We start from the raw sequence: 19752 nt of genomic DNA on the forward strand, positions 1-19752 counted from the left end.
AGAGAGGGGTGGGGGGGGGTATTGCAATGGAGGAGGGAGCTCAAGACCTAAAGTTGTTGAATTCAATATTCAGTCCAGAAGGCTGTAAAGTGCCTTAAAGTTCGACACCTATGTGTTCTTTGTCCTGCCGTCTGTGACATCTTTTGATGATCTGCTTCTATCACTGCTTTTGCCTACAACCACACCACCCCCTCCACTTCTCTCCCCCCCCAAACACCCCCCCACCCCCACCTTAAACCAGCTTATATTTCAACCCTTCCTGGGATTCACCTAGTTCTGTCGAAGGGTCATGAGGACTCGAAACGTCAACTCTTTTCTTCTCCACCGATGCTGCCAGACCTGCTGAGTTTTTCCAGGTAATTCTGTTTTTGTTTTGGATTTCCAGCATCCGCAGTTTTTAGTTTTTATTTCTAATACTGGTGTCTGCTTTGCTCTTGTTGAATAAATACGACAGACATGTAGACCTGCTTAATGGTTGTAGGTTGTCTCCATATTACAGGTGGAGAAGAATGAATGCCCCTCAAATTTACTTCAGAATACACTTGATTGCAGCCAATCAACTGCCTTACAATCAATCAATTAAATTTACATCCTTGTCAAAGCAACAGGCTAAAACCTTCCATAGTCTTATTTCTTGGTAAAATCTATGAATTATAATGATGAAATTACTCCACTTGTCATACTGCAATTACCAGAGTGCTACTGGTAATGCAAGTGAAATAACATTTAAAGAATACCCAACAAAGAGAATGCTGTATTAAGGAACAATAGGCTATTCAACTTTGCAAGCCTGTTCCACTTTTCAGTTAATGTTACTAATCAGTACCCTCAGTCCATTTACCACCTTTGCTCTATATCCATTGACTCACCCAATAAAAATGTATTAATCTTAAGTCTTAAGGAAGTGAGTCTTCAATTGTTTTATTTAATTTCAGAAATATAGGAATCAGTGCCTTCTTTACAATCTCAGCACATAGAACAGTGTTATTTCAAGTTTGAATCCCTATTCATAAAACAGATGGATAGGAGTGATTGTATTGAGAATAATTATGCCATTATTTAGTATGGTGCCATGAGTTACCAAATCACTATTTTGGAAAAGAAATAATGAACAGAGCACAGGGCTAACCAATATCACCAAGTTTTTGAAGGTGTTGATTCTTCAACTACCTGCAACAAAATAATAAATTGCTGCTACTTGCAAGTCAATGAATTTGTGAATCAGACATACAGCCAAGGTTGTCCAGGGGTGAAAGTAGAGACAAGGGCTGTGCTTTAACTGTTGCAATCTGACAACAATACTGAGTCACCATCAATTACACCTGCAAATGCTTCAGAGGCACTGACTGCTCCCGAATCCATTCTTTTGCCAACCACAGTACAGGCTTGTGATATTTGTGTCTTGTTCCTCATCCACACAAGCTGCCTGTAAAGGATGCTGAAAATCACTGGCTCAGTTAACAATTCAATAGTAGACCCACCCAAACTATATATGCAGTATGTTTACAAAGATTAGACCATTTAGGTCCAAAACAGTCAAGCCACCCACATTATATCCTACAAAATGATAGATACTCAAAAACCTTTGATCAATATCCCATAGATATTCTGCATTGTACAAGAGTGCAAGTGATGATATAATGTAAACTGGAGATAGATGTGATAAAGTGAGGTAAGCATCACCCAATAATGAATCCTTATCCTTCTGCAACATTTCTGCAATAAGTCTCCTAAAGGTTCTACTGATCCTATTACTTGCTTTTAATCGATGGCACAATGCTTGACCAGGATAGGAAAAGAAAATCAAGCTCCCATCTACGAAATAATTTTGATCAGTAATAAGAAATCACTGTCAGATCTTTTTACATGGAAAGAATGGGACAAAGCACATCCAAGTAGTTTACAATTTTAGAAGTATGCTGTATAACACATAGCCATAATCCTCAACTTGAGGATGCTGTTCAACTCACGAGTTTTTCATACAGGTTTTTTTTAAAAAAAGAAAAGCACTTTGTAATAGAATATACTACATCACTAGCAATCTTTAGTAACGAAGTCTTCTATTGTGCTTCTTGCAACTTTTGCCTCTTGTTCAAACGACTGAATTCTTTCAGAGACTTGTTTCTTCTGAAAAAAGTAAACAAAATTCCATTCTTTGCTTTCTTTCATTTCAAATTCTTCTTCCCCCTATTACCATCCCCCCAACCCCTTTAAAGACAACAACTTTATATTTAGAATACAGTTGACCCACAAAACACAAAAGCAGGGAGAACAGAAATGACTAAAACTGACTTGATTCAAAACAGAATTAAGAGATACAACCCCATCTCAGTGCTTTATAAAATTAAGAACCAGTCTTCAACTCCAACAGCTAATTCAATATACAATATAGAAATTATAACCCAATCAAGTTCTGAGTAGAGCACAAGAACAAAAGAATAAGGAGGAGTAGGCCATTCGGCACCTCGAGCCTGATCTGTCATTCGATAAGATCATGGCTCATCTGATTGTAGCCTCAACTCCATTTTCCTGCCTGCCCCCTCATAACCCTCTACTCCCTTGTCGATCAAATATCTATCGAATTCAGCCTTGAATATATTCAATGACCCAGCTCTCTGCGGAAGAGAATTCCACAGAGTAACAACACTCAAAAAATGTCTCCTTACCTCAGTCTTAAATGGGAAACCCCTAACTTTTAAATTTTGTCACCAGGTTCTAGACTCTGCACAAGAGAAAACATCTCACATCAACCATTTCAAGTCCCCTCAGGATCTTATAGGTTTCAATAAGGTCCCCTCATTCTTTTAACTTCAAAAGGTAAAAGCCCAACCTTTCTTTATAAGATAACCCCTTCATCCCAGGAATCAGTAGAGTGAAGCTTCTCTAAACTGCTTCGAATGCAATTATATCCTTTTTTCAATAATGAGACCAAAACTGTACATAGTATTCCAGATGTGGTCTCACCAATGCCCTTGCTAATGTTTTAGCAAGACTTCCCTACTTTTATACTCGATCCCCCTTGCAATAAATGCCAACATTGCATTTGCCTTCCTAAATCACTCGCTTCATGCCAATGTTTTGTAATTCAGATACCAGGGCACCCACACCACTCTGTACTTTTGTAGCGTCTCTCCAGTCAAATAATGATGCTTTTCTATTCTTCCTGCCAAAGTCGACAAGTTCACATTATGCTCCATCTGCCAAATTTTTGCCCACTTACTTAACCTATCTAAATTTCTCTGTAAACTATGTCCTCTTGATTGCTTACCTTTTCACCTATCTTTGTCAGCAAATTTAGCTACCATCCTTCAGCCCTTTCATCTAAGTCATTGATACAGATTTAAATAGTTGAGGCCTCAGCAATGATCCCTGTGGCACTACATTAGTAACAGCTTGCCAACCTGAAATTTCAGTGCAAAAAAATAACTAAATTAACAGTAGATCACATTAAAGAAAATCAAGGAAGGAAATTAAACCATTTTATTCAAAGGGCTCTCCCAATTAAAAATGGATTTTTTTTTAAATCCCTACTCCTAGCTTCCTGTTAGCTAACCAATTTCTATCCATGCTAATGTTACCCCCCTACACAATGAGCTCTTATTTTGTGAGGTTAGCTTTGCTGTGGCACCATGTTGCGTACCCTTTGGAAATTCAAGTACACCACATTTACTGGTCCCTTTTATTCATGTTGCTTGCTACTTCCTCAAAGAATTCTAATAAATTAATCAAACACGGCTTCCCTTTCATAAAACCATGTTGTCTCTGCCTGATTGTATTAACTTTCTGAATGTCCTGCGATTACCTCCCTAATAATGGATTCTATCATTTCCCTGTGACAGACATTGGGCTAACTGGCCATAGTTTCCTGCTTTCTGTCTCCCTCCTTTCTTGAATAGAGGTGTTATATCAACGATTTTCCATTCTGTTGGGACCTTCCCAGAATCTAGAGAATTCTGGTAGATCATAACCATTGTATCAACTATCTCTGCAGCCACTTTTTTTTTTTTTAAAAAGACCCTAGATGAAAGCCAGAGGATTTGTCAATGGTTAAGTCTAATTATTTTCCTAGTAACTTTTCCCTAGTGATTGTGATCATTCTCCCTCCCTTCTACCACTTGATTTTCAAGTATTCTTGGTTTGTTTTTTGTCTCTTCTAGAGTATCAAAACCCATGAAGTAATTTGTAGCGATAGCAATGTTATCAATAATCTAATAACCACCAATTGCAGTTCCCAACTTTTATCAAATATGGGAAAGAAAATTATGCATATGCCAGTCTACTAACTAATACCAAGCATCTTGGGTCTATTGCTGTTACTTCAAAGGAAAATTAAACTTACAGGATGTCTCACATTTCACTGCAAAAAAAAAAACTAAATTAACAGTAGCCCACATTAATGAAAGTCAGGGGGGGAAATTAGATAATTTTATTCAAAGGGCTCTCCTAATTAAAAATGAAATTAAGTACAAAAACTATTCTGATAGAAGTGTGGGACTGCTCCAACATACTTTCCAGCAGCTGATTCAAAAAAAAATATCAGCATTCATGGATGTACCAGCTGTAGATATCTGCAGCTGAGAAAAGTCCTGAAGAAAAAGCCTCAAATGAAACAAAGCTGCCTGTTGTGAATACTGCCCCTTTTTCTGTGCAGTCTACTGTGTCACTTATAAAGAACTACATAGACGCACAAGTGAACCAACCATGATATTCTTTACTCTTTCCTTGTCCAGTTTGAGAAACTCTTCTGTTGTTAAATCTTCAAACTTTTTCTTCAACAGGATGAAAGCACACTTCGAGGAATGGCTTTGATGTTCAACTCTAGGAGAAAATATAAAAATTAAGTATATGGAGCTAAATATACTTGCCCATAAGTTCAAAGTCAAAAACATCTTACTAGTGGAAGTAGAAACGGTGGTGCTAGCAAAAGATTTTAGTGCAGCCCCTTAGTCTGTGACGTTTTAAATAATTGGACTCATTAAACTGGTTGTGCAGGTGGCTTTAATGAAAGGTCACTAACTGAAACGTTAACTTTGCTTTTTGTTCCACAGACCAGCTGAATATTTCCAGCGTTTTCTATTTTTGCGTCAGTGATTAACAGTATTGGTTCCATCACTATGAAAGATATGAGCATGTTTCTCTTGCCCAAGATGCAGTAAAGTTTTGTGCCAGCATATATGCTTGAAATGACAGTAAATCAGAATGCTGTTGATTCCATGTGTAATACCATTTTAAAGTGATACAAAAGCGTTTCTAAGCCCATATTGGTGTAATGCAACATCAGAGTAAATGGATATTAGAACATGTCAATGAATTCAACTATCTAGGAAGCACTGTAACAACCAATGTCAAAAGCAGTAGGAAATCTGAAAAATGACTCAACAGGCCAAGTATTTTTACAAGATTAAGCAGCTTTCTAAAAAACGTCAGCTTGAGTCTAGACATTATGTCTAGTCAGTAATGAATTATAGATATGAAGCTTGAAGCATTGGGAAAGAGGAAGGAAAGAAAATTAACTGCTTTGAAATGTATTAAGAAGGATCCTTATGAGTAAGCTGGGTGCAGAAAAGAACTAATAAAGAAGTACTGAAATGAGGCCAGAAGAACGAGAAAACTCTTAAATAGACGACAAATGGAGTTCTCCATGCAGAAGGGTTGGAGTGTCTAATCACCGCCAGAAGGATTAATAAAAGAGCAGCAAAAGGCCAACAGCAAAGAAAGCAGCTAGATAACATTATAGCCCATTTTACCCAAGCTCAAAGGGCCGAACGGCCTACTCCTCTTCTTGCTCCTAAATCCTATGTTAACCAGAACTCCAACAAGGTCATCCACTGTTACTTTAATCAGAAAGTTTGGAAGACTGCGATTGCCTATGCTACTCGGCATGGCACTTAGTATTATGTCAATCGTCATCTGTCATGGTAAACATTAAGCATATCTTGTATTACAATGTTCAAAGCAGCACAAAAAAAACTGCATCACTTAAATGAGTTTTATAGCCATTTTGTTACAGCTATTTTTTGAGTACAAGCTAAGTCAGGGTAGTACAGGTGTGTCTCAAGTTCTGTCGAAGGGTCATGAGGACTCGAAACGTCAACTCTTTTCTTCTCCGCCGATGCTGCCAGACCTGCTGAGTTTTTCCAGGTAATTCTGTTTTTGTTTTGGATTTCCAGCATCCGCAGTTTTTTGTTTTTATTTAGTACAGGTGTGCACTGAAGTACAAGTTAATTGAGTAACATCAATACCGTAAGAAAATTCTCCAGAACTCCTCACTGACCTTAGATTTGATTTAAAAATAGTTCCTTCATCAGATCTTGTAAATATGGTATGGAGCAGTGGTTCCTAAACTGTGGGTTGCAATCCCAATTGGGGTCACGGAAACAATGAATGGGGTTGCGAAAAATAAAATCATGTTAATCTCCTATTCCCTCGTATTGTCCCGGCAATGGGAAGTAAGCAATTACAAAACAAACACCTTGCATTGATCACTTTGATTGGCTGCAATGGCTCTGATCAGGTGTGCTGTGACGTAACAATGCATCTGTGTAAATATGTCAAAGGTTTCCTGGAGTAGCGATAATGGAGTCAGATGAAGATTTAGCGACCAGTGGCAACCTGGTCTCTGAGGACCAGGGATTTTCATACTTGTACATGATGTATTATATGTTGATCTATAATTCACAAACTTTAATAATTATATACTGAACTCTACTATGCTGCTTTATTGCTGTTTTGTTTTTGTTGCCACTGGGGTTTTTTTCATTTTCAAGTGTTAAAATAGGGGTCATATTTGAAAATTGTTTGGAAAACGTTGAAGTAAAAGGTTCCTTGGTGACATTAAGAGTGTCCTTCAGTATTGCTGCTCCAAACAAGTAGGATCCTGTTTTTCCTTGATTAAAAGTAAACTGCAGATCAGCTCAAGTTTCCCTCCCCTGCAAAGGTCTAGCTAATTCTTGCAGAAACCTCAAGACTTCTATATGGTCAGCTCCATGAGAATGACAAAGACTTGTTTAGCAGCACAACAGCACTGAATATTACTTAAAAGTCAAAGTGCTATTTATCAAGGGGAAGCAAGTAAACATTCAAACATTTTGGGGAAAGACCATGCTAGAATTCAAGTAAGTAATTCATCACTTACAAAGGTTCATCTTGAGGTTCCCATCCTTCCAGCTCTTTGTAACAAAAGAAGCATTGAGCAACATCAGGACCATTCTCACTTGGGGTGTGAATAAAGCCTGCTGCAGCCATCTGAAAGGAATAAGACGAGCTTTAGACTTTAAAAAAATCCACATTAACTTTCTCTTCTTAACTTGATACAAGAGAAAAGCTTAGAGAACCCATAATCTTACAAGTGAGATGGAGAAGTGGTCAGACAGGCTATTTCTTATATTTTCAGAATGTGCAAAGGATATTTTAGAAATATTAGCTAGGCTCAGAGGGTTAAAGCACCATTCTAGACTTGCATACAACGTAGGCTGACACTTCAGTGTAATATTGCGGGACTGCTGCATTATCAAGAGTTCTTCAGAGAAGCTATTAAGCCTCATCTGCCAGGGCAGGTGGAATTAAAAGGTTACTTGAACATGAAGTTTGCCAGTATCTTCACTATATGACTCTCAAACGCCACCATGACTAGACAGTTATCTCATTGGCTGCTGTGCACAATGTGGGAGCAACATTTCAAATTAATTTGTTGGCTATGGAGTACTTTGAGACATTCAGAATTATACAAATGCTTTACCCCACCCAGCTGAGCAGTGTGTTCAAGAGACAGCACCTTCAGTATTGAAGGAGTACTTCACCTGCCTCAATTATATGGCCAAGTTTCTGGAGGTTTTTTTAAGTCTTTCGTGGAGTGTGGGCGTCACTGGCTAGGCCAGCATTTATTGCCCATCCCTAATTGCTCAAGAAGGTGGTGGTGAGCTGCCTACTTGAACTGCTGCGGTCTATGTGGTGTACGTACACCCACAGTGCTGTTAGGAAGGGAGTTCCAGGATTTTGACCCAGCAACAGTGAAGGAACGGTGATATAGTTCCAAGTCAGAATGGTGTGTAGCTTGGAGGTGGTGTTGTTCCCACCTGCTACCCTTGTCCTTTGAGATGGTAGAGATCGCAGGCTTGGAAGATGCTGTCAAAGGAGCCTTGGTGAGTTATTGCAGCGCATCATGTAGATGGTAAACACTGCAACCAGTGTGTGTCAGTGGTGGAGGGAGTAAATGTTTAAGGTGGTAGATGGGCTGCCAATCAAGTGGGCTGCTCTGTCCTGGATGGTGTCAAGCTTCTCGAGTGTTGTTGGAGCTGCACTCATTTAGCAGAGTACCCCATCACACTCTTGACTTGTATCTTGTAGATGGTGAACAGGGTGTGGGGAGTCATGAGGTGAGCTACTCACCACAGAATGCCCAGCCTCTGGCCTGCTCTTGTAGCCTCAGTGTTCATATGGCTAGTCCAGTTCACTTTCTGATCAATGGTAACCCCCATAGAGGGGGAATTCAGCAATGGTAATGCCATTGAATGTCAGGGGGAGTTGGTTAAATTCTCTCTTTTTGGGGATGGTCATTGCCTTGCACTTGTTTGGTATGAATATTACTTGCCACTTAGCAGCCAAAGCCTGAGTGTTATCCAAGTCTTGCTGCATATGGGCAGTCTGCTTTGGTTACCTCCCAAGCCTGGATGTGAGAGATACAAAGAGGCTAGGATGCTCAAGAGGAGAGTTTTATTGACCACTACAGAGCAAACTGCTTTCCTCTAACACTCCAGACAGCCAATGCTTTTATTTTGAATTTACCAATTAAACTAAATTAGGCAAAACAAGGGAAGCCAGTGCTGGTTAACGCTTCCTTATATACAATTGAATATAATTAACAAGATCAACACCCAGCACCTGTATACCTTGTTATCTTCAAATACTGGGTGTTTAACATTCATTAGACAGAACCTATTGTTTTGGATTTCCAGCATGTGCAGTTTTTTGTTTTTATATCTATTAGATGCTAATGTGCTTCAGTATATGAGGAGTTGTGAATGGTACTGAACATTGTACATCAGCAATCATCCTCACTTCTTACTTTATGATGTAAAGAAGGTCATTGATGAAGCAGCTGGAGATGGCTGGGCCTAGGACACTGCCCTGAGAAACTCCTGCGACGATTTCCCAGGACTGAGTTGATTGACCTCCAACAGCCACAACCATTTTCCTTAGTGCTTGGTATGACTCCAACCAGTGGAGAGTTTCTCCCCACACCCCCCAATACCTATTGACTCCAGTTTTGCTAGGGCTCCTTGATGCCACTCTCAATCAAATGCCACCTTGATATCAAGGGTAGTCACTCTCACCTCACATCTTGTGTTCAGATCTTTTGTTCATGTCTGAACCAAGGCTGTAATGAGGTCTGGAGTAGCGTGGCCTTGGCCGAACCCAAACTGAGCATCAGTGAGCAGGTTATTGTTGAGTAAGTGACACTTGATAGCACTGTCAATGACCCCTTACGTCACCTGCTGATAATTGACAGTAGAGTGACGTGGTCGGGTTGGATTTGTCCTGTTTTTTTGTGGACAGGATGTAACCTGTGCCACTTTCTGCAGTGCTGGGTAAACGCCAGTGTTGTAGCTGTACTGGAACAGCTTGGCTAGGGGCCTGACTAGTTCTGGAACACAACTACTATTGCCGGAATATTGTCAGGGCCCATAGCCTTTGCAGTATCCAGCGCCTTCAGCTGTCTCCTGACATCACGGAGTGCATCGAATCGGCTGAAGACCGACATCTGATGCCGGGGACCTCCAGAGGAGGCCGGGATGGATCATCCACTCGGCACTTCTGGCTGAAGATGGTAGCAAATGTTTCAGCCTTGTCTTTTGCACTGCTGTGCTGGGCTGGGCTCCTCCTTCACTGATGATGGGGATATCTGTGGAGCCTCCCTCTAAGTGGGACTCAGTCAGACAACAGCCATTACCATAGCCGCCAAAAAGCAGCAGGACACACGACCTCAATCCCAATCTTAACTCTTCCTAACAAGCTAAAAATTACCCTATCTTTGCTAAATGTGGATTGTGGGAGTAATGTCCTTACAGGACAATTCTTAGCAGGTATAGAAACTCTGATTCAACAACAAAACAAAAATGAAAAGTAGTTTTAAAAAAAAACACTATCATTTGGACCAACGGCAGGAAACATTTATACACCGAGGCTACCCCACCCCCACCCCCATCCCCATCCCCGTCACTCACATTCTCCGGGGTGCACCTACAGTCATTCTTAAAGGGCCAGTTCTGAAAGGTGTCCAGGCGTTCCTGGTAGTAATAGTATTTCCGGTGCTGCTGCAGGTAAATCTCCATCGTGAGGGCTCTCGTGTGGCGGGGAAGTGGGATCGCTCGGTGACGGTTCCCGATGGGGGGAGGGGAGGTCTCCCGCTGACGGTTCCCGATGGAGGGAGGAGAGGTCCCTCGGTGACGGTTCCCGATGGAGGGAGGAGAGGTCTCCCGCTGATGGTTCCCGATGGGGGGAGGAGAGGTCTCTTGGTGACGGTTCCCGATGGAGGGAGGGGAGGTCTCTCGGTGACGGTTCCCGGTCGCGCGCGTTTAGCCGACAACAAATTCAAAGGGTCATGAGGACTCGAAACGTCAACTCTTTTCTTCTCCGCCGATGCTGCCAGACCTGCTGAGTTTTTCCAGGTAATTCTGTTTTTGTTTTACAAATTCAAACTGATGGCCGTTATCCGCGCGCTCGGCCTTCCCCTGCGCCTATTGGCGGAAAGTGGTGGTACGTCACAGGGGGTCACGTGGTGAAGAAGCGTCTCTCCTCCACGGAATTAACTTGTGTTTGGATAGCGCCTCTCAACGTACTTCAGCTCGGTGTGTATCGCCTCTTATTTTATAGCTAAATCCTGACACAGCCACAAACAGTAATGAGATCAGTGACTAGTTAACCCTGTTTTTGGTGGGTAAAAGCAAAATACTGCGGATGCTGGAAATCTGAAACAAAAATAAAAATAGCTGGAAAAACTCAGCAGGTCTGACAGCTTCTGCGGAGAGGAACATAGTTAATGTTTCAAGTCCGTATGACTCTTCAACAGAACTAAGGAAATATAGAAATGTGGTGAAATATAAGCTGGTTGAAGGGGGGGATGGGTAGAGCTGGATAGAGAGCCAGTGATAGCTGGAGGCAAAGAAGAGATTTCCAAAGATGTCATAGACAAAAGGACAAGGGGTGTTGGCAGTGGTGATATTAGCTAGGGAATGTGCTAATGGTGACCTTAAGGGTAGAAAGCAGGACAAGCAGGTAACAGATGGCTCTAGTAGTGGTGGGGGGGGGGGTGGTGGTGGGGGGTGAAGGGATTGAAATGGGCTGCACTCCATTCTCTCAGGTCCAACCCCAACATTGTCATCAAACCAGCTGACAAGGCTGTTGTCTGGTGCACTGACTTCTACCTCGCAGAGGCTGAGCGTCAACTCGCAGACACTTCCTCCTACTCCCCCGGACCATGACTCCACCACTGAACATCAAGCCATTGTTTCCAGGACCGTCACTGACCTCATCTCTACTGGAGATCTTCCCTCCACAGCTTCCAACCTCATAGTCACCCAACCTCGGACGGCCCGCTTCTACCTCCTACCCAAAATCCACAAACAGGACTGTCCCGGCAGACCGATCATGTCAGCCTATTCCTGCCCCACGGAACTCATTTCTTGCTATCTTGACTCCATTCTCTCTCCCCTTGTCCAGTCTTCCCACCTACATCCGTGATTCCTCTGACACCCTACATCATATCAACAATTTCCAGTTCCCTGGCCCCAACCACCTCCTCTTCACCATGGACGTCCAATCCCTCTACACCTCCATCCCCCACTGGGATGGTCTGATGGCTCTCCACTTCTTCCTCGAACAGAGGCCCAAAGAATCCTCATCCACCACTACTCCGTCTGGCTGAACATACTCTCTCACTGAACAGTTTCTCCTTAAACTCGTCTCACTTCCTCCAAATAAAAGATGTGGCTATGGGTACCCATATGGGCCCCAGTTCTGCCTGCCTCTTTATGGGGTATGTGGAACATTTCTTGTTGGAATATAGTGAAGCCGTTGGATAATGGATGGAGCAGATACTGATGCTAAGAGTTAATACACTGGGAATGAAACCAGGACCTTTTGGTTTAGTACTACTTGGTGCCACACAGCAGTCACTCACTTACAGAAGAGTTCTGTGAAAACTTGAATTTGAATGCAATATGACCCCTTTAAAAACAAAAAAACTGCGGATGCTGGAAATCCAAAACAAAAACAGAATTACCTGGAAAAACTCAGCAGGTCTGGCAGCATCGGCGGAGAAGAAAAGAGTTGACGTTTCGAGTCCTCATGACCCTTCGACAGAACTTGAGTTCGAGTCCAAGAAAGAGTTGAAATATAAGCTGGTTTAAGGTCTGTGGGAGGGGCGGAGAGAGAGAGGAACTCGAACTCAAGTTCTGTCGAAGGGTCATGAGGACTCGAAACGTCAACTCTTTTCTTCTCCGCCGATGCTGCCAGACCTGCTGAGTTTTTCCAGGTAATTCTGTTTTGTTTATGACCCCTTTAAGCAAGCAGTGACATTGATTTGTTTTCAGTTGCATTGCACACACCATACATAGCCCACACAATCTTTCCATCAAAATATCTGACCATGAATGAAATTGAAGCACATAGATATTTATTTGTACTTTTATTAGTCTGGGCATCTACCATTTGAGAGACTGTAAAATGAGCATATATTTTATGGAGCAAGTGCACATATTCCAGAGGTTTTTACTTTAGAGATTAGACTCAAAAATATTTCATGCAGAGTATTCTTGCAATCCCGAGTATTATGTCATATTTAATTAGTGGTTAATTGTTTACCATCAAAATACTTTGTCAAAAATATGCAAGCATTTTGCCATAACTATAAACAAATAATTCACTGGATTTAAGAATATCTGCACTAATTTCTGTAGCAATGAGGGAACAATTATTGTTTGCTTTTGAAGTTCTGCAGAAAGCTGTTCATTTTCTAGTCATCATTTTCAGCAGTATCTAAAATAAACGAGCACAGAGTGGCATTAGATTAATAGTTCTTAACCGAACCACGTACAAGGTTTCTCAATATAAAAACATCAAACCTGACATTTAAAAAAGTTGGTGTTCATCACAGTTCTTTACAAATAGCTATATATTTTATAATTGACAAAATAGCTTACGAGCCCCCAGAGTAACCAGGACTGCACATGTGAGGCTGGTTTTAATCTAATTTTAATCACTCCGCCATCGGTGCTCGTGCATCCAGTTGCCGAGGCCTTAAGCTCTGTAATACCATCCCCCCACTTCTCCACCTCTCTACTTTGCTTTCCTCCTTTAAGACTCTCCTTAAACCTACATCTTTGATTAAGCTTTTCATCATCTGACCTGATATCTCCTTATGTGTCTCAGTTTCATATTTTGTTTTATAATGCTCCTATGAAGCGCCTTGGGATGTTTTATTACTTTAAGGCGGTATACAAATACAAGGTTTTCTTCTTTGGCTGCTGGTCAGAAAATTGGACCAACCAGTTAGCCACTTTTTAAATGTTTTACTAGCCCTCAAAGCAGCTGATGGGTGATAATGGTGGTGCACCAGATATTTGTTCAATGATGACCACAAACAAGACTCCAGTGTTGAGTAATGATGTCTTGGAGGTCCAGTTGCAGGAGGTGTGGCAAAGAGGAGGACCTTCTTAAGAGCCAAAGATCACCCGCTCTGAAAGCAGAGGCTCAACCTTCCTGCAAGGAGTTGTTTTAGTAAACCAATAGTCTTCCAGCTTTGCTGGACTGGAACCCAAATGAGGAAGAAGTTCAGTGGCATTGAAAGAAATACCAAGATTTGTGTAGGTGTCTTTGCACATAGGGCATGATCCCAGTGTAATTTAAAATTAGTTGCATCCTTCAAGGAGATTACCTAAAAATTAGCACATAGTATTATTTATATTGCAGCTCATCTGGATTTAACTAACACTGCATGACACATTATCAGCAGGGGCCAATCAATGGTGGCAGCTCAACCACAAAGGAATCATATCTAGAAAACCATTATGGACTTATGGAACTACCAGAGAGAAAAGGCGCAAGGTAGAGTGATGCTGTTTTGTCTACTTGCATCTTGCTAACATTTTTGTAGAGGTTTACAGGCCACAATTGTATGCCACTGGGAGAAAACCAGGACAAGACTGAATCAGCAACACTAAAACAGCTCACTGTCTCTGGGGTGATGGCATTTGTCCTTTGTGGACAGGAATCCATTGGGGTCATTGACAATTTGAAGTCACTGTGTTGCCACCCTGCAAGTAGCTTCTATTTTCCATTAAACAACATATTAGAATTTTTTAAGAACAATTCAGTTGGAACAATTGCCTTAGAAATGAAAATTGGGAGACAATGTATAATGGGCGGCTAAATCGATATCAAGTAAAAATACCGTCATTGAGTTTAAACTGGGGCTTTATACCTCTGCAGGAGTTACAACAGAATGTTCTTTTCTTAACCCCATGGCTTATCCTTTAGCCTCTCGACATTCAATAGCTTCCTCAAGGTGAGTAGTAATATCTCACTGGCCCCTCCTGGCTGGTTCCACCACCTCCCAAAATGGTTCAAGTGAGATTGGAAATTCACCAGATGGGAATTAGTCCAGTGAGATGTAGAGCTAGAAGAAAGACTCAAAACCTGCAAAAAGATCCTTACCTGTGTAAGTACGTAGTTCTCTTCCATTAGTTTTTCTATGATATCAAAATGATCTGTATTTGGTACTTCTTGAAAAGAGATGTTCAGCCCAGCAGCCTTAACAGCCTGCAATAAAAAAAATTAAAAGAACACTACCAGTAATGCACCCACACACTTCATTCTGAATAATAAAGGTTAGTAACAATACTTCTACCAAGTCCTCACATTCAAATGAGCAAAAGACACCTCAGAATGGTATGGTAAGGAGAATTTTCATAGCCTCACTGCTTAATGGGTATTACCTATTTTGGAGTGGTGTCAATCGTCTGACGGAAAACGTAAATAGAACACCGTGTTTGGATTTAAAAGTAAAGTGGAAAGGGAAGAAGACCTACATAAAACAGATCAGAAAGAAAGGAATTTAAGAACATCACTAGTTGAAAGATCATGGGGGTAAAATTGGTCTAGACCAGAAGAATGAAAGAGGCTTGTAGCAGACCAGCAGCTGAGCTTTCAACATGCCAAATTTTTCATTTCAAACCAAGTAAAAGTGACACAGAAAGAAACAAAAAAAAAATTAACTATTGTTCTGTGAATTTCAGAGGAACAGAAATCAGGTGCGGTGAAAAATTGGCTGTTGATTTGCTTCGAGCCTGTTTCACGGTGCAGGCTAAAGAACAATTTCACCTTTCCCCCCCCCCCCCTCCCCCCCATATTATGAAATATTGTTTAGTCAATTAGGATGCAAATATGCTAATACAAGAAACATTCAAAACTCAGAGCTGTTGTGGCAAATGTCGAGGACTCTTGCTAAATTAGAGTATAAACTTACATGTCAACCCTTCCCATCTCCCTCTTCCTTCACTTCACATTGACAGTCTTTTCCTGTCCCTTCAGTTTATGCTTGCCAGTTCAACTGGCACCCTTAACCCCTCAGCACTGCTCTCTGTGCTACCTGATGCAGGATAAGAGCAGATAGCTAGAAATAGGAAAAAATAAAAACAAAAAACTGTGGATGCTAGAAATCCAAAATAAAAACAGAATTACCTGGAAAAACTCAGGAGGTCTGGCAGCTTCGGCGGAGAAGAAAAGAGTTGATGTTTCGAGTCCTCATGACCCTTCAGCAGAACTGAGCGAATATAAGGAGAGGGGTGAAATATAAGTTGGTTTAAGGTGGGGGGGGTGAAGAGAAGTTAGGGGGGTGTTGTGGTTGTAGGGACAAGCAAGCAGTGATAGGTGTTGAATGTAGTGATATCATCTAAACGAATGTGCTAATTAAGAATGGATGGTAGGGCACTCAAGGTACAGCTCTAGTGGGGGTGGGGTGGAAAGACTAGCGGGGCATAAAAGATTTAAAAATAATGGAGATAGATGGGAAAAGAAAAATCTATATAAATTATTGGAAAAAACAAAGGAAAGGGGGAAGAAACAGAAAGGGGGTGGGGATGGAGGAGGGAGTTCAAGATCTAAAGTTGTTGAATTCAATATTCAGTCTGGAAGGCTGTAAAGTGCCTAGTCGGAAGATGAGGTGCTGTTCCTCCAGTTTGTGTTGGGCTTCACTGGAACAATGCAGCAAGCCAAGGACAGACATGTGGGCAAGAGAGCAGGGTGGAGTGTTAAAATGGCAAGCGACAGGGAGGTTTGGGTCATTCTTGCGGACAGACCGCAGGTGTTATGCAAAGCGGTCGGCCAGTTTACGTTTGGTCTCTCCAAGGTAGAGGAGACCGTATTGGGAGCAACGAATGCAATAGACTAAGTTGAGGGAAATGCAAGTGAAATGCTGCTTCACTTGAAAGGAGTGTTTGGGTCCTTGGACGGTGAGGAGAGAGGAAGTGAAGGGGCAAGTGTTGCATCTTTTGCGTGGGCATGGGGTGGTGCCATAGGACGGGGTTGATGGAGGAGTGGACCAGGGTGTCACGGAGGGAACGATCCCTACGGAATGCCGCCGGGAGGTGAAGGGAAGATGTGTTTGGTGGTGGCATCATGCTGGAATTGGCGGAAATGGCGGAGGATGATCCTTTGAATGCGGAGGCTGGTGGGGTGATAAGTGAGGACAAGGGGAATCCTATCATGTTTCTGGGAGGGAGGAGAAGGCGTGAGGGCGGATGCACGGGAGATGGGCTGGACACGGTTGAGGGCCCTGTCAACGACCGTGGGTGGAAAACCTCGGTTAAGGAAGAAGGAGGACATGTCAGAGGAACTGTTCTTGAAGGTAGCATCATCAGAACAGATGCGACAGAGGCGAAGGAACTGAGAGAATGGGATGGAATCCTTACAGGAAGCGGGGTGTAAGGAGCTGTAGTCGAGGTAGCTGTGGGAGTCGGTAGGCTTGTAACGGATATTGGTGGATAGTCTATCACCAGCGATTGAGACAGCGAGGCCAAGGAAGTGAAGGGAAGTGTCAGAGATGGACCATGTGAAAATGATGGAGGGGTGGAGATTTGAAGCAAAATTAATAAATTTTTCCAAGTCTTGACGAGAGCATGAAGCAGCACCGAAGTAATCATCGATGTACCGGAGAAAGAGTTGTGTGAGGGGGCCGGAGTAGGACTGGAACAAGGAATGTTCCACATACCCCATAAAGAGACAGGCATAGCTGGGCCCATGCGAGTACCCATAGCCACACCTTTTATTTGGAGGAAGCGAGAGGAGTTAAAGGAGAAATTGTTCAGTGTGAGAACAAGTTCAGCCAGATGGAGGAGAGTAGTGGTGGATGGGGATTGTTCAGGCCTCTGTTTGAGGAAGAAGCTAAGGGCCCTCAGACCATCCTGGTGGGGGATGGTGGTGTAGAGGGATTGGACGTCATGGTGAAGAGGAAGCGGTTGGGGCCAGGGAACTGGAAATTGTTGATGTGACGTAAGGTGTCAGAGGAATCACGGATGTAAGTGGGAAGGGACTGGACAAGGGGAGAGAGAAGGGAGTCAAGATAACGAGAAATAAGTTCCATGGGGCAGGAGCAAGCTCACACGATCGGTCTACCGGGACAGTTCTGTTTGTGGATTTTGGGTAGGAGGTAGAAGCGGGCCGTCCGAGGTTGGGCAACTATCAGGTTGGAAGCTGTGGGAGGAAGATCTTCACAGGAGATGAGGTCAGTGACAGTCCTGGAAACAATGGCTTGATGTTCAGTGGTGGGGTCATGGTCCAGGGAGAGGTAGAAGGAGGTGTCTGCGAGTTGACGCTCAGGCTCCGCAAGGTAGAGGTCAGTGCGCCAGACAACAACAGCTGCATCTTGTAGATGGTACACACTGCAACCATGTCTCATCGTTGATGGAGGGAGTGAATGCTTCAAGTGGTGCTTGGGTTGTCGATCAAGCAGACTGCTTTGTCCGGATGGTGTCAAGCTTCTTGCATGTTATTAGAGCTGCACTCATCCAGGCAAGTAGAGAGTACTCCATCACACTCCTGACTTGTGCCTTGTAGATGGTGGAAAGGCTTTGAGGAATCAGAATACCCAACCTCCGACCTGTTCTTGTAGCCACAGTATGTGGCTGGTGCAGTTAAGTTTCTGGTCAATGATCCCCTGACCCCAGGGTGCCGATGGTGAGGTATTCAGCAATGGTGAAGTCATTGAATGCCAATAGATGGAATGGTTAGATTCTTGCTTATTGGAAATGGTCACTACCTAGCATTTGTTTGGTATGTATGTTACTTGCCACTTTTCAGCCCAAGAGTGCATGTTGTCCAGGTCCTGCTGTTTGCAGGCATGGACTGCTTCATTGTTTGAGGAATTGCTAAAGTAGCTGAAGAGTATGCAATCACTTAAGATGGAAAGATGGTCATGAATGAAACAACCGAAGATGTTTGGATCTAAGTGACAAGAACCCAGGATATTGCCCTGAAGGGATGGCATTTCCTCATCTGCTAATGGCTCAAGCCACTAGTCATTGTGAAAGGCATTTATCCCATACAGTATTCTGAAGTATCTTATTTCTTAACATTTACTTTTTTTCCAAACCATTACAATAGGTCTTGACTTTGCACACATTAAAGGCCGGGTTTTTCTCCGGACTCGGCTGTGCAGAGTGGGGAAATTTCCTGACTCCGCAAACCCAACCAGGGAGGAACATCCTCGGATGTTTGGATTTTCGTTCTGGAGTCGGTGCTAACTGGAGTCGGGTCCACCAACCCTGTAAACAGTGAGAGTGAGGAAGCAGCCACAGAGGCTGCTGAGTGCCAAGGCAGACTGTTTAAAAGGCACGCCTTGGTGCTCTGGGACTTTATCTCGGTTACAATAAAAGCAGTAAAACAACAAACAGTGCTATAGCCTCACCCCTCACTACCCCCCTCCCCCCCGCCAAACCAACACACACACACACCACACACACACTCTCCATGCTTTTATGATATGGCAGTTGGTATTTGCCAGGCTGACCAAATCCACAAGGGAAACTTGCCCATGCTATCACAACAATTTTGCAATTTGTATTTATTACAGGAAGGCTTGTGCACTGAAGTGCATTGAAGTCAGAAATAATGAGACCACCACCACTTTTAGTGATTTTAAAGATTAAATTAAAACATTTATTAACAAAAGAAAAACCAACTTAAACACACACAAGATTATAGCTACAGTTATAACAAACCCAAAATTCCTACTTAACCAGATTCCTAACTGCAGTCCAAATAATTTTATAAAGTCATCCAGCAATTTTACCACAAGCACCCACTGGACAATAGACTTCCAAAGGCTTTTAACACAACTTTACTTACTGGAATAGCAAACTTCTGCTGGATGGCGAAAGCCTTTTCCCCAAGTCTATTTCATACAGTCACCTTTCAAGATCTCACATGGCCACACCTCACACAGCCTTCCATCCTTCTTTAAAAATATTTCTCCCTTTTTGATCTGTAAATCCCATTGTTTCCACTTGTCTTTAGAAGTTGCTTTTCCCAGAATATAAAAATCTTTCACGTTATCACTATGGCTAGCACTCTTGGGAAAAATCAACTTTGCCTTATTTATCTTGCCAGTTGTAAAAATCGTCCATGCACCCTTAAAAATCAAACACTTCTACACTTTTCAGAAAATGTAAATTTCATTCACCCTATATTTGCTGACCT

General features: G+C 42.4%; 2 protein-coding genes across 2 annotated transcripts in view; both read right to left on the reverse strand.

The window, feature by feature from the left end:
- Window positions 1–905: 905 nt before the first annotated feature.
- On the reverse strand, window positions 906–10710 carry birc5a (baculoviral IAP repeat containing 5a). Its single transcript, XM_041217085.1, has 4 exons — window positions 10224–10710; window positions 7136–7245; window positions 4701–4818; window positions 906–2127 (listed from the first exon to the last, which is right to left on the reverse strand). The coding sequence occupies exons 1-4, from the start codon at window positions 10329–10331 to the stop codon at window positions 2035–2037; spliced, it is 429 nt and encodes a 142-aa protein (XP_041073019.1). The 5' UTR covers window positions 10332–10710; the 3' UTR covers window positions 906–2034.
- A 2248-nt stretch (window positions 10711–12958) lies between these two features.
- Window positions 12959–19752, reverse strand: part of afmid (arylformamidase) — a 32933-nt gene continuing 26139 nt past the window's right edge. The window contains exons 10-11 of the mRNA XM_041217403.1: window positions 14713–14817; window positions 12959–13035 (exon numbers count right to left, since the gene is read on the reverse strand). Coding sequence (XP_041073337.1) covers window positions 13006–13035; window positions 14713–14817 — 135 coding nt within the window. The 3' untranslated portion in view covers window positions 12959–13005. The remainder of the gene's footprint in view (window positions 13036–14712; window positions 14818–19752) is intronic.

The sequence above is a fragment of the Carcharodon carcharias genome, chromosome 22 (assembly GCF_017639515.1).
Source record: "Carcharodon carcharias isolate sCarCar2 chromosome 22, sCarCar2.pri, whole genome shotgun sequence".
Taxonomy (NCBI): domain Eukaryota; kingdom Metazoa; phylum Chordata; class Chondrichthyes; order Lamniformes; family Lamnidae; genus Carcharodon; species Carcharodon carcharias.